We start from the raw sequence: 14,951 nt of genomic DNA on the forward strand, positions 1-14,951 counted from the left end.
CTTTAAAGGATTTGAATTACTTTGATGCATAGAACGTGCGACTTTGTTAGTGAAACAAACCTTTATTCTGTTCTTCAATAAAATGCTAAATAAATATATTTCAGGATGTTACTTTTTTGAAGGAATAAGACGACTACAAGGTAATTTTCAATCATGTACAATTATGTTTGTGAGCTGCATCGACATCACCATTTTTGGGGGTTAAATCTGAGTTAAACGCTGCCGTGTAGGTCTGTGCCACTCTTGGTCTAACACACACACTTACAGCTCCGCGTTTCGGCATGCAGCGTTCAAGGTGCAGCAGGCAGGTAGGAGACACGAGGTAGATGGAAGAAAAGAGGAAAGGCATTGCAGACTGGCAGGCATTATAAGGACAGAGAGTCAGGGGAAGAAGGAAAGGAAAGGCACCTCGATTTTGCGTCCCTCTACGATTGTACCATTAAGTTTCTCCCGTGCGCGATCGGCATCTGCTGTAGTTTCAAATGTTACAAACCCAAAACCCTGTGGTCAACAAGAGGTGGGTGAAAGGAGGAAATGAGGGAAGGAGGAGAGAAAAAAGGACACGGCATGTGTGGGGTTAGAAAGCAGAAGAACAACAAAAAGGCAGGAGACAACAGCTGAAACAATTATTGAGAGACAGGAACATACGCTCTGAGCTCTATGAGATGTTTTTCTGAGCCCCAAGATGGAGCTCTGTCCTGGGTTATGCAATGATACATTTATTGACCCCTCATTGTTTGCAGGCCAGTTGAAACAGTTCAAACAAAGAGAAGGAACACAGTCATCAATTTACCTTTGACAGTATGGAAGCGTGAGCACCAACGTGAAGAAGAGAAAAAACAAACCAAAAACTACAGAGAAAAATTCCCTATACTGAAAGCTAAAACCCCTGGCCATTCTTGCTCATTCTGACACTGCACTTCGAACCTGTTATCCCAATGCACTGCTTCACGGTGCTTTCCTTCCTGAGAGGGGGACTCTCCTTTAAAGCCTCACGCTTTTCTCCTGATGTGCGGTTATTGGCTGTAATAGTTCTCAAAGGATTTCAGTTGAGCTGTACATTAGTCTTTAGAGAGAAACTTCCTGTGCACTCTTGCAGTGCTGCTGATCTACATGGTCTCCAAAACCCCACCTCCCCCCTTCTCTGACTCGTCTCTCCACACAGTCGGTGACCCACTTTGTCACTGTTGATTCATGGGACTTGGGCAGAGACTGTGTTAGAAACACTTGCTGCTCTTCTGTGTACTGAACATTTAATGTCAGGTAACAATCTGAATAAAGCAATGACTTTGATTCACAAAAAAAAAGGCAAGTAGTAGAACAAAAACATTTCAGTCAATTCAGAGTGTTATTCTGCGTGAAAGAGGACACACTTCTCTTTCACGACTGTTTACGTTACTCTGTATGAACATGGCTACAAACAACATCAAAGAAATCGATAACACATATCTCAAGAACATCCGGCCTCCTTTGATCTCCTTTTAGAGTTCATGTCGATATTTTTAAAGACCATAAAGATTCAGATTAATGACAGCAGACTCATGAGAAGTAACTAGAGGCTCAGAAAACCTCAAGAAAAGACAAGACAAAATTTCGATTGGCTTTTTAAAGCCCAAATGAATTTGCTGTGATCATTATAACTTTCCAGCAAACAAATAAAATTCAGACTTAAGTTGACCAGTTGTTTACTTTTGATCAACCGTCCGTCATTTCTCCAATATCTTTTGCGTTCACATCAGAAACCACCAAGAATCCTTATTATCAATCATTCATTGAATTTGCTGGAGAGGTTTTTAAAGAAACAAGATCCTACAAGTAACATATGTAGCAAAGCAAAGGCGAGGTGCTGAAGTGTGAGTGCTGCAGTTTAGTGCGCCTTTTCAAGCGAAATGACTTACTAAATAAATAAAAATCTGTGTGGCATAAAGGGAGCAAAGGGGGAACAATCTGGCAAGGGGTTTCTGGCCACCATTTCTTGCGTAAACAACCCAGCACTATGCCGCCTTGCCTCCATCATGTTGTCAATGCACCCTTGTTTTTCTGCAGAGGACAACTCAGTCATTGCGCTTATCCATTTATTATCTATTTAATTTTAATATTGTGCCCCCTTGTAATGTTTTGTTGAAATTTAAAGTGATATTCATGTCATCTAGACACAGAATTGAGACGGTCCCCACTCTTCTACTCAGGGAGTGTGGAACAACTGAAGCACAACTCCACTGATTTTACTACAACTTTGAACCATGTGTCTGCATTGATTTAAAACCACAATGACCTTTTAAAGAGCTGGTGCAGCATTCTGGCTCGGCAGAGTAGCAAATGCACTTCAGGCTTATCTCTTACCATTATGGCTTGGGAAGCTAACCAGGCAAGACAGTGTGGTTTTGCAGACTGTGTGATTCCTGATGTCAGCATTAAGATAAGTGGGAGTGACTCGCCTTGGCGTATATCACAATGTAAGGCAGGCCGAGTGCGAGGAAGAGCCGCCTGAAGGCAACTGCCACTGATGGGTTCATAATTACTATTAGACAGAGGGAATGAGAGCTGCGAGGACAGAGGGACCGGGACTGTGAGATATCGGGAGGCAAATACCAGTTAGAGCGTTCATGAATCTGGGTTCTCTTACCTTGGAGCCGCGCTCGTTAAAAATGATCTCCACATCCAGAATCTTGCCAAATTGCTGTTGAAGACAAGGGAGGAGGAATGAGGGAGGGACAGAAAAACGGTAGGAAACAATTAGAAAACATTGGCCAGCACTCGTCCAAAGAGACACTTGAACAACGTCCAACCGTTAATACCTAAACACTAAATGCTGCAAGTAAACATATTTCCAGTCTCAGTTTTTAATCTGTTTAATGCTGTGTTAGCTCTGCTGCCTTGGTGAGCCAGGATCCACGCTGTTTTTGAGCATTACAGTGGCGGCTCAATGCATACCACTGTTCTTTATGATGCTCATCACCTCATATTTCCACCGCCCTCCCCCCCCAAAAAAAGAACCCTGAAAGAGTACTTTTATATCGGGGATATAGTAAACATTCCCATGGATGGCTCTGAACATCCTCAGTTTCAACACCAAGAAAACAGAAGTCAGTGTGTCTGGTAACAGACACCGCTTGTCGGTCCTAAGGTTGACCTTGGCTCCATTTTTGAAACAGTCTGCCACCAGCCTCTGTATTTCAATTCATCCACTTTTAAAAATTTGATTAGCAAAATAGCTCGGGTTTGAAGAAGAGCTTTTTCCACCTCAGTCAGTCAGCAAATATCCAGTGTGGACTTTGAAAAACTCATCCATCCTTTCATCCCTTTGAATCTAGATTACTGCACTGCTCCTTATTTCCTTATTACGGGGTCATCCAGACCTTTCTCGCCCATTTACAACTGATGCAGAACACGCAGTCATGACCACATTACCCTCATCCTGTGGTGTCTGCACTGGCTTCCTGTACATTATAGAATACATTTTTAATATCCCCCTTTTACTACCTTAGGTGAAGGGGTGACCGGGTCTTTTCTGTGGTGGCCCCAAAACAATGAATCACTTTTAAAAAAATCATCCTTTTAGCCAGGCTTTTAGAGAATAAGTGATTTAATGTTTAACCTACTTGTATTGTAACATTGTTAACTTATTGTACCTGCACAACACTTTATAAATAAATAAAATGCAGTGGACTGGATGTTGCATTGATGGAAAAATAAGTGTATGTCAGTAGTTTAAATTGTAATATTATTTATATTAAATTGTAATATTGCAACTTAAGTCCACATTTTCAAGGTCTTTGTCTTCTCTTGTGTTCAATTGCATCTAGACTCATCTGGTCTCATCTGTTAAGGACCATTGGACCATTGTGGATGTTTTTGTCATATAATCTAAGACCAGTCAAGGCCACAGCTGCCGTGATTGAGATTGAAACAAACAAAAACTCTCCAATTTTTGGCTTCACCTGAATGCTGCCTTGGTGTCTATTAATGAATCTCATTTACACAAATGCAAACAACAACCCCCGATAGAAAAAATGGAAAAATAGCGTGTAAGAACTTTCCAACACCCAAATGAAACCTACTCTGACGTTCGAGCTGCTAAGAGGACCAGGGAATTTCCAGTACCTTGATGCTGCTACACACAGCAAGGTGAAGAAATGGTGTCAACAAATTTGAAGACTCCACAATGCTTAGTGACCAGCTCTGGGTTTGAGTATTCGCTACATGTATTCTCCACGACCTGGTGGAGTCATCTCAGGTGAGCCTAGGTCTTTGCTCGTCTTTATGAGCGAAGACCCGACAATCAGGCTTGCTGCCAGCTCATGTCTCCATTTTCCTCCTCAGGAGAAGACAGTGATTCAGCAGAGCGGCATCTCACCTCGCCAGCCAGTATGGTAATACAAAGCCTTGTGCACTCCGTAACTAGACCTTGAATCAGGAGGAACATTTCAATAAATAAATAAACATGGAGCAGACATCACAGCAACGGGAAGGTCACTGCATGGCAACCCTGAACTTAAAGGACACCGGACAGGAAAACTCCCTGTAAACACGATTTCCATCCGTGTGAAGGCGTCTTTCTTATTAGTGGACGAGAAGGACAAGCTGTGTCCCAACAAAGTAACTTGGAAAACATTCTCGATATTACTGACGATTTTTAAATCCTCCTGAGTCACACCACTACGCTTCATGTCTTCATCTATCAGACTCATGAATTTCAGTGTTCCTCTCCTCTACACATGTCCCAACTAACCAAGTCGGGACTCCCAAACTTTGTCCCCAAATTTCTCTGTCCATCACAATACTTTCTCCCAGTAAGAACCACAGCAGCTGCAACTACACGTCCTGTCTTTGCTTCAGAGCTACAGCCTCCAAAGCATACATGATAGGAGCAGCCATCACAGTATAAAGAAACAGTGAAAAGCTTAACATCTGACCTTTCTTCACAACAAAGACTATTGGCCTTATTCAGAAAAAAATTATATATCCTCAATATTAGTACGAGGTAATTACAGGGCATTACATTGTCTTATCATGCAAGGAACATCCTTCAGAGACAATAAATGCTCAACACGTGTGTATACTGGCTTTCAGAATGTCTGTCCATATGACTGAAGTCTCCATTTCAATTGATAAATTTGGATGAATTAAACTTTCAAGTTATTTAATAATCATTGATTTCAGATTCTACATTGAAATTAGATAAAGATAAAGATAAATGATACAAATCCAACATCCTCCAGTCTGGTTTCAAACCAGAATTATCGGAAAATCTGTTTCCCAAGCAGCTTCCTTGTTCTGTGGCTACATATCAGAGCAGCATTCCACCTTAAAAATAAAGTGAACTTAGATACCAATAGCCAGGTGCCCTTGAGTTTTAATGCATTATTTGACTCGTTGGTATTGACTGACAGGAGAATGGCATAAAATATGAACAGAGGAAAAAGTTGCCGTAAGTTGTTAAAAATAAAGACTACACAGTGTAAGTTCAGGAGATAAGGATGGATATTGGTTAATATTTAGCATTAATGATTGAATTTGAAGAAGGGATGGAGAAGGGAAGGTGGAGCAACTTCAAGAGTATAATGATGAAAAAAAAAAAAATAATAATACCATGCAGTAATTTGTGCAGCCATGGCTTATACCAGGAACATTATCTGGCAATGGCAAAACTTTCATGGTCATGACCATAGTTGAGAGAGTCTTTTAAAGATGCCTGGCCAGGGAACGCCTTGCTACTCCCCTGGAAGAGCTGGTAGAGGTCTCTGGCCAAGGAAAGTCAAGGCCTCCTTACCTGGGCAGATTAATGAGTAGAAAAAGCCAGTAGAAAAAAATAGTTTGCTGCTTCAAACGCCTTGTTTACATGACATGCTTCTGCTAAAACTTTAATATCTCGCGCTTGCTCTCAATAATAACATCAACATGTCCTTCGTCAGTAGTAAAAAAAACCCTGCAAGTGTTTCTGAGCGTCATGAACAAGTGGCTCTCCTCTATATTATTCCACTGACATGATCATCTGACAGGGACGCCAGAAAAAACTCTTCCCTTAATGAGAAAATCAGTCCTGTTGAAGAAACACGCTTTTTTTCTAACGACTTTTCTGCTTAGTGGCCCAATAGCACATGCCTCTTTTTGTTGTCCACTTTCCATTAAGGAAACTTAGACCTAATGAGGCATCTCCTTCGGATGAGGTCCATTCTGGCACTTTGAAAACATGTCCGGATCATTTATGTGGTTCTTTTCACCACAGATTTCGCATTGCAAGTGGGGTACATGTGTTGGAAGAGGGAGGGCCGATTTAAAGAGCTGACACAAGCCCTCCGGTTGTATTACAGTGTATTAAAAGGTGTCCAGTGCTATCAGTGTCAGGACCACACCACTGCATGTTTGGAGGTGACGGGAGAAAGGTAAATGACTATGATGTAGATTAGATTGAAGTGCTTTATTTTGAAAATTGAGCTTGACCCTCCTGAGTGCTGCTCCAGGAAATGTGTCAAGGTATCTACTTCTTAAGTTCCGAAAAAAAAAGCTGCTTATGCTCGACACTATTGCGTTTTAGCACTGAACTTGACGAGAACAAAGTGGCAAATAATAATTCCCTGTCACTCAGAAGGCCCTTCTGGGGTTTATATGAGGGTTTATATGAAAGCAGACATGAATGACATGAGTGACAGAATTTTTTCTTTGGTTACAGTGAAACTAAATGAGCCAGTTTGCGTCAGAAATAGAACAGAAACAGAATAGTTCAAATATAAAATGGGTGCTAAAATCGGTTGTTCAAAAGTGACCACCCGAAACCAAACCCACTCATCGAATGATGAGTTGACAGTTGCATCAGAGACCTCCCTTTTCTTCACCACTTCCACAGGGACTTAGCAGAGGGCCATGCTCCTGAGTGTGGATCTGGAGTTTGAGCTGTTTGTTTTAAATTGAACGCTCAAATACATTCTAAAATTTAAAAAATGAAAGATGAAAAAAAAAAGAATAACTTTAATAAATACATTTTTGGTTTGATTAACTTTTTTTCCATTAAGGAAGCAGCTTCCAGGTCACAACTGAGTTGGACAGAGTCAAAGAAGCATAAGTCCCAACATAGTTTATATTGCATTTTACTAAATCTACACGACTTCATGAGACACATGTAACAAGAAAATGAACATCATGCACAGCTGGGCTTATTTACGAATGGTTTGTACGTACAAAAACACATGCAAACCTATATGCTATTGTTAAAATAACAACACATACAAATAGATTCATTAAGTCCAGGCTTTCCAGGGGCTTCATTAGTGCTGATGAGGTTTCATGAAACAAAGTCCTGATTTTCAGATGTCACCAGATGGCACTCTGTGCTGTAAAATGTTTGGACTGAAACAAGCAATTCATGGGAATCACACATCATTTCTAAACCAAAAGAGCCATCGAGTGGCCTCTGAAAATTAGGCCACTGTTTCATCCACCCTGCAATACTGTTTCATGATACCTCATCTACCCACCTTTACAATATGCTATAGTTAAATGTATACTTGTGCGGCGTGCTGGCGAGTCTATATTGCGGTGAGTTACGACTTCTCTGTATGTTACGTTTCTTTACTCATGTGTGTTTTAATTCATTTATCCTCATGACTCTTGTACCAGGAATCAGACCAAATCTTGTATGATGGTCAAAAAGAGAGGTTGAGATTAGGACTCATGGCTTTGTGCTTAAGTGAAGCTCATGCGCATATGAAGCGCTACATATTTTGCGAAAATGAATTCCCTACAACTGACTTTTTTTTTAAGTGAAGTGTTGCTTGCGGCTCCTCGAATTGCTGTGGAAGTCCAAATGTGATTCAATTGAATAACTAATGTGTCAGTATCGGATGCAAATTGGCGTGTCTCCTACATTTTACTCACACTTAAGATACATGGAGGTGGTAGATGTTACATGGAGAACACCTGCAGCCTGTCGGTCATCGATCATCGGTCAGTTATAAAATCCTGAAGTATTTCAGAAAAAAGTTTAATCAAATTTCCTTGCTTGTTTATGGCTATCAAATCCACTTGATGTCTCAAGAGTATCTTCCAACTTGAGCAGGAATTTAAACCAACGGTGTTGATAAAAGTCTGCACTCAGTGCAACAATCGCTCAAAGAGGTTCACATTTGCATTACACAGCTCGGCCAAATTCAATTTTGTTGGTTGCACGTCGCACAGGGGTCTGAAACGCACACACACAAAAAAAAAGCTTGGGCATGCATGCATGCATACATCACACCACACTCCTATAACCAACAATATTATGTTCCAAATTTAAATCAGCTGGAATTACATTTAGACCTAGCTCGACGTAATGGGATATAAAGCAATAACATGTATCACTGGCCCTCTCTTTTCTAAACACTCTAATTGTCTTAATCAACTCAAACACACTGGCACCGGCGGGGATGCAACCGAGTCGGAGTTTCGCCTTTCTAACTACCCACTCTGTGCGAAATAGCTCCGCTGGTTGGCTGATATGTTGTTGTAAATGAGCAGATTTTCCAATTATAATTACATCTGGCCTCCTCAGAGGCAAAGAGGGGCTCGGATAGAGCCCTGTGGGATCAGCTTTGAATAGGAGGCATTAAAGAGAATTCCCTTGCTGGGAACGCTGGGTTACCTGCAAAGCTGGAAGCCTCCAGAACAGGTGATTAGGCAGGAGTAGGTGTCATTAAAACTCAATTACCTTAAAAACCCACCCCCCCCACGCCCAGACATATACGCGGCTACAGTAGAGACCCCCAGCCTTTTTCTGCATCTGCATGTGTTAGCCACTGTAGGTGTAACACATGCTATCTAATGGCTCATTTAGGAGCCCCACCTCTGGGAATGTGACAGTGAGGACACTCTTGCGGCCTGCTCACTAAGTGCCTGCTTATTAATTAAACACAGCCAAGGCTCCGGGGACAGGAGCGGACCTGCACATCAGCTTGTCAAGTTTCACTCCACGTGGGATGAAGTGAACAGGGGCCTTCAGCGAGCTCCGTTTTCACTCACACATACAGAGTTCCTCGCTGGACAAGTTCTTGACGGGCCCCTTTGAAAGCTCTGGAATACTGATTGATTTAAAGTGCAGCCCTCTGAATAGTGAAGGCGTCAAAATTGTCCCCCTTAGCAAAACACATGGCGTTTCGCATCGGAATATTTACCTAATCCGTCACCTAATTTCTATTTCAGTTGCGAGGGGTGCTATTGGTTGGGAGTCTTAAATGCAGGAAGGTTAGAGCACAAACCTTTCTTTGAATTCTTGCCTTGTATCTTCAAGATAGGACAAAGGTGAAGTGGTGTTCTATCAAATGACCAGGCCACAAGGCCAATATTCTCCAAAGGGTATCCCGTATTCCAGAGGTATTTTACAGGGGAGAAACTAGTCAAACTTGTCATCCACCAAATATGTACAGTAAAAGACATTCCCCTGTTCACATGGTTGGCAGGAGGCTGGGCAGTCTAACTGAAAGATTGTTGTGCAACACAAGGCTCTCGACTTGTCAATGGGATAAGAAGGTATATTTCTGTAGTTGAGCGTACAAAAAAACTCATTCTCATTCCCCCTTTACAACAGATGATGGAAATATAATGGAGTGATCTTAAAGCTAATAAAAGAAATCCACATGAGCGATTGTCTTTTGTCTTCGTCGTCCCTTACCCCTCACAGAAAACTGTAGTAACAATTATTAACATTGTACGACTCAACACAGCAACATATCTTGCTAAAAATACACTTTGTAACCCAGAAAATCTAATTTACTGCTGAAATCTTCATCAACATTTCCCCTCCCACAGGCGCACGCACTTTGGGGGCCTGATTCTCACTCGCACATTATTATTGTTTTGTCACTGAAATACACACACAAAGTGTATTCTCCATGTGCAATTTTAAATGTAATGCATGGAACTCAACAGTCTTAGAATGAAGCACTTTCATAATGCAGATAGCCACCATTAGGGGGCGTCAGGAATGTCACCCCTTGATTTTTGGAAATGTTGAAAAAAAATGGACCATCACTCATGATTTTTTTTTTTTTGGTAGCTCACCTACTAAAAATTGGTGTGACACAAACAGAGGAGGAGATGAACACTGTGTGTTGGAATCTTCAGCATACTGCTGATATAAAAAACACTTGTTTGCGGAAAAAATTATCCGACATTGTTGCTATATTCTATTCAGCATTTCACACATGGTTTTCTTTGCAACTGTACTGAGAATTGCAAACGCGATAATAGCCCTCGATGTGGCTGTAAAAGAGCGAGCCATTACTCGAGTCCTAGATTACAGATTTGAGCCACATGTTGAGAATGAGAGAATTGAATCAGTGAAGCGATGTAGCTAATGCCAATTATCATTCTACCATTAAGACCCTCTCCTCCGACCTAGTAATTTCCCTCCAAATGTGTTTTTCTAATTATGAATTAAACTGAAATAAGCTTGGGTAATGGACCCAGCTTTATTTCTTTTGAGGCCATACTTCCTCCCACCATGTATCTCGGTATACTGCAGCTACACACAATAATCTGGCTTCATTCCCCCTTCTCTGCTGGACTGGTATCACTGTGTTACATTGTATTGTTGTTCATAATACATAAATTCCCAGAAAGCTTGTGACTGCATCACCTTCGATTGAACTTCTTTATATGGCTTTGTTTAATGCTCTAATATTGCTTTTCTATTACAGCTTTTGCTGAAATGACTCAGAATTCCATTTACTGTAATGCCCCAGCTATTGCCTTTGTTTGCATTGTGCTGGTACTATAGTGGAACCATAATGGGAGATTGAGCGAATCGAGGGAGGAGAGCTCCGCTGTAGCCCATTGTGGTTAAAGCTGAGGCCAGGTTAAATCTAGACGGCCGAGCCTCTGCCCTACCCTCAGGCATTCGCTCTCAGAGCTGGACCATTACTGGAAAAAACAAAACTAAAAAACGTTGTTGCGTGTGTTCACACACTACAGACCTGCTGACAGGCTTTTACTTCAACCAGTAGAAAGTGCCCAAACACAATGGATCACAGCTGCTAAACTACTCTGCTGATGTGACAAAAGCAACATAAATAGTGACACAAAAAAAAAGTAATTGCAGGAAAGAACCAGCCAATGCGATTTCTTTTCAAGTCGTGCGCCAAGTCAGGCAGGTCTTCTTAAAGAATGGATCTAGATTTTGTCATGTGGTCATGGACGGAAATGCTGTTTGTGTGCTGCGCCTTGTGAGCGTAGAGTCAATAAGCTGCTGGATAACCATCACACTTTCACCGTTCACATCAACTGTCACCATTAAAGGTCTGTGTCGAAAGTTCCCTACTACTCTGTCAAGTAGCCTGGTCCTTGCCACTTCATTTGGCCCAATGGGTTTTCAAAAACCTGGTTCACCATTCAGCTGTCTTGTGTTCAAAGTAATGGATCATTTTCAGTTTGAAAGAAGTCTTTGTGTCTCAAACATCTTCATCTTAAAAGAATCATTTAAATTGAGGATAAAAATCTCTGAGAAACTCCATATTATTGTAGCATGAAGTCAATGACCAGATTTGGGTGGAAAGTCAAAGCTCCAAATATATTAGACAGACTCCAAAAATAATTTAGATATTCACTGTATTCCAAATTTCATGTTTAGTTAAAGCCCTTTGTTTTTCTGTTTTTATGAGTTACCTTCAGCGTTTTCACTGTGAATCATTACCTTAACAAATACTAAAATGTGAAACAACTATGTGCATCCATGCAGGAGTAATTTACTTTTTACAGAAATAATAACAAATATTGCGCCTAAAGAAAAGGGAATTTCGACAATTCTGTCCTGACGAATAGATGTTGTGAAATCCCTTAAATGTAACACGCAAAGGATCATGGGATTGATGACAAACCGCAGCCGGGCAACTTGAGAACTCCATGGAGTGACTTTTTAGTCATTCATAAATATTGTCTTGAAAGATGAAGATGTGTGTTTGCCTTTCCTAAAGGACTGATAAGAAGGCGTTCGTTATCGCGGAAGTGGAAAGTTGAATCTGGGAATAATTTCACAAACTTGTTCAAGAAAAACAAGATATTGACGTCCATGTATTCTCATGCGTGCCTTGTCCAGATATAAGCATCTTCTTGATAAACATGTGCTCTGTTTCCTTCTAGGATACCCACTGGATGAAGAGGAAACACCAATGTGTTTGGTTCTTTTTGTGTATTTCACTGATTCAATACTCCCTTGTACTCTCCAGCTTTGAAATCCAACATCTGGTGACATCACCATGGGTCGTAACTGGGAAATTCTCAATTCCGAACACGAACGAAATTTTATAAATTTGTAAATATTGTGTTTCAGGTGATGTGGCCATTTACAAAACATTTAAAACTTTCTCTTGATTCTAAACTGCTATTGCTATTGAAGAAAACATAAGAGGAGGCCACTTTTTATTACGATACCTGCTCACTATACTGGCTCTATCCTTGCTATACAAGCACCTTTGCGTCTGATGGTAACACAAACAAATGTCATTACCACATGAAATAACTTTCCATTAGTTAGTATTTCCCACGGTGCTGTCTTAAAGTGCCGCCGGGAAAAGTTTCCAGGCTCTGATGGCGGCGAACCCCTGTGATGCCACTTGTCAAACCAGCCAGCGCGGGCTGACCTCTGAACATCAGTGACTGTAGTGAGCTGGACCAGATTGTCTGTCTCTCCTCATTCCCCTCTTCCACACTCACGTTCTCGTTTCTCACTCTTTGAGTCGCTGCAAACGGATGCCGGTTGCCGGTTAATTGCGGCGCAGGGCTCAGCGCGCCGGAGTCTTTGCTAAGTGACTGGAGACTGCAGGGGGAAAGTTTAGAATCCCCACTCCTTTTCAAGAACGCACACACACACACAAATACAAATCCAAACACACACAGACAGTTACTCCCCACCGTAACTGGAGCTGTCACCCTACATACACGTAATGAGGATAAACTCCCTTTTAACCTCACTGAGGAATCCCATTAATTGTGTCTCCACTGACGGGCCCTGCCATCTCTGCGCCTTCTCTCCACATCAAGAGCCCTAAAGCTAGGGAAAGCCGGCTTCACTCATGGAGCCCACAGGAGCAGATGTTTCACTCCATTTGCGGAATGGGGAGGTGGGTGTTGGTGAGTCTCCAACCACCTATTATATAAACCATTCATGCTGGCTTTCTGACAGAGCTAAGAAATGTGACCGCGTGTGTGTTTTCCACGTGCATTTAGATATCATCGGCAAACTGGAGCGATGATAACCGCGCAGCATCTAAACAAGCTTGGACCCGGACTAGCACACACGCACACACAGACTCACACATCCATTAAGAACTGTTTGGAAAAAGACTGTCAATGTGTCCTCCCCTAGCACAGTGCAAGCTGTCCCATCTCTCTTTTTTCTTTGTGCTAATCAACTCCAGCTATGGGGCGTCTCCGCAACCTGTCTGGTATAAATATAGGACTTTAACTTTGGGATGGATGAGTTAAACATCATCCCAAGTGTTCGAAAGCGAAAAAAGCACCAGCAGGAAAAGACTTAACTTGTTGGGATTGAAATCGAAAATACAATTTTAAAGAAACTCAGGATGTAGTTTCTGCTTTGATCTAGCACAGCATCAAAAGCATTAAAGTGTCACGGCTCCAGAACAATACATAAAAATGCATGTGGAAATGATCGCTTATCGGCTACAGCTAAGCTAATGAATTACAATGCTAAATTGGTGTAGAACTAATACTAAGTGAATCAAATTCAATGCCTTTATGAGGTCACCGGAGGTAGATCCTGTCGACGCATCCATTAGAATACATGTAAAAAACTTTCCTGCTTCAGTATTTCAGTCAGAAATGCCGGACCGTTTCATGACTGCTGGCTGTGCCACTGGTTACAGTGAGCACGGAAGCCTGTTCTGACCAATAGATGAATAGTGTCATAAGAAATGGTGAGGGGCAAGTGGCAACCATCTGCATCGTCTGCGATCATTTTGCTGATCTGCCGGAATCTTTTTGCATGAAACCTCGGCTCAAAGAAACATAAACAAACAGCGAGCAATCACAGCAACATAACAAAACAGTGGAGAGAAACTTGCTTGTTGTTTACCCACATGCATTATATGTGTTGTACCGCGGGGCACTCTGAGCTGAGTGTAAGTATCTACTTCCACTTAAACTTTAGATTTTTATGTTGAGTGTTTCAGCTGTCCATATCTGATCCTACTCCTCGAGACACTTCATCCTTAGACAAGTGCGAGTTGTCGCTTTCACAACAACAAGGTTCGAATTAAAATGAGTCTAAATTTGCCTAGACCTCCTTTACTTCCTCAAAAACATTTGAGAAATCGCAAATTATTTGCTGATATTGCTACAACTTCCTTCGCTTCAGTGCACTTGGCTCTTCACATTTGGGATCTCGAGTGACCACACAAGATGGCCGCGTTTTACCCACTTACGAGAAACTTATCAGAATTACAACAGAATTTACCATGTCATGTATGAACACTAAATTTAAGTGATATATTTATTTATTTTTGTATCCACAGAATGAGCATTTTTTTCTTACTTATTCTGCGTTGGTTGAATCCATGTCTGTGACGCTTTTAGAACCTGCATCTGATTGTTGACCAACAACATTGCTGCAGCAACATGATGATCCTGTACAACATGAAGCCAAAACTTCTGACTCACACGGTCAGCACAAGTCCAAGGTCTGGTCATCTCACGTCTAGACGGCTGCCAAGCCTCCTGGCAGCCCAGTGAAATCAGATCTAAGACTGCAGTTCATTCAGAATGTGCAGCCCAAGTGGTTTTCAATCTCCAATCTTTTTCCTCAAAACGCTGCCTGTCAGCTACACCGGCTTCCGGCAGCTGACCACATCGGTTTCAGGGTTCTGGATGAATCAGGCCTGGTGCATCCTGGACCTGGCAGATCTGCAGCTCAGCAAAAGCCAGTCTGCATGCTGTTCATTTATCAAGATGATCAATGCTCA

At 41.6% G+C, this 14,951-nt stretch overlaps 1 protein-coding gene across 10 annotated transcripts in view; it reads right to left on the reverse strand.

Annotated features, from left to right (window-relative positions):
• rbfox3a (RNA binding fox-1 homolog 3a) overlaps positions 1-14,951 on the reverse strand; it is a 486,434-nt gene that overhangs the window by 37,769 nt on the left and 433,714 nt on the right. For all 10 annotated transcript variants that reach the window (XM_053866321.1, XM_053866317.1, XM_053866318.1 and 7 more), the window contains 2 exons: positions 2,627-2,680; positions 409-501 (listed from right to left, as the gene is read on the reverse strand). In XM_053866321.1, the coding sequence (XP_053722296.1) occupies positions 409-501; positions 2,627-2,680 (147 nt within the window). The remainder of the gene's footprint in view (positions 1-408; positions 502-2,626; positions 2,681-14,951) is intronic.

Source organism: Synchiropus splendidus, chromosome 5 (assembly GCF_027744825.2).
Source record: "Synchiropus splendidus isolate RoL2022-P1 chromosome 5, RoL_Sspl_1.0, whole genome shotgun sequence".
Taxonomy (NCBI): domain Eukaryota; kingdom Metazoa; phylum Chordata; class Actinopteri; order Syngnathiformes; family Callionymidae; genus Synchiropus; species Synchiropus splendidus.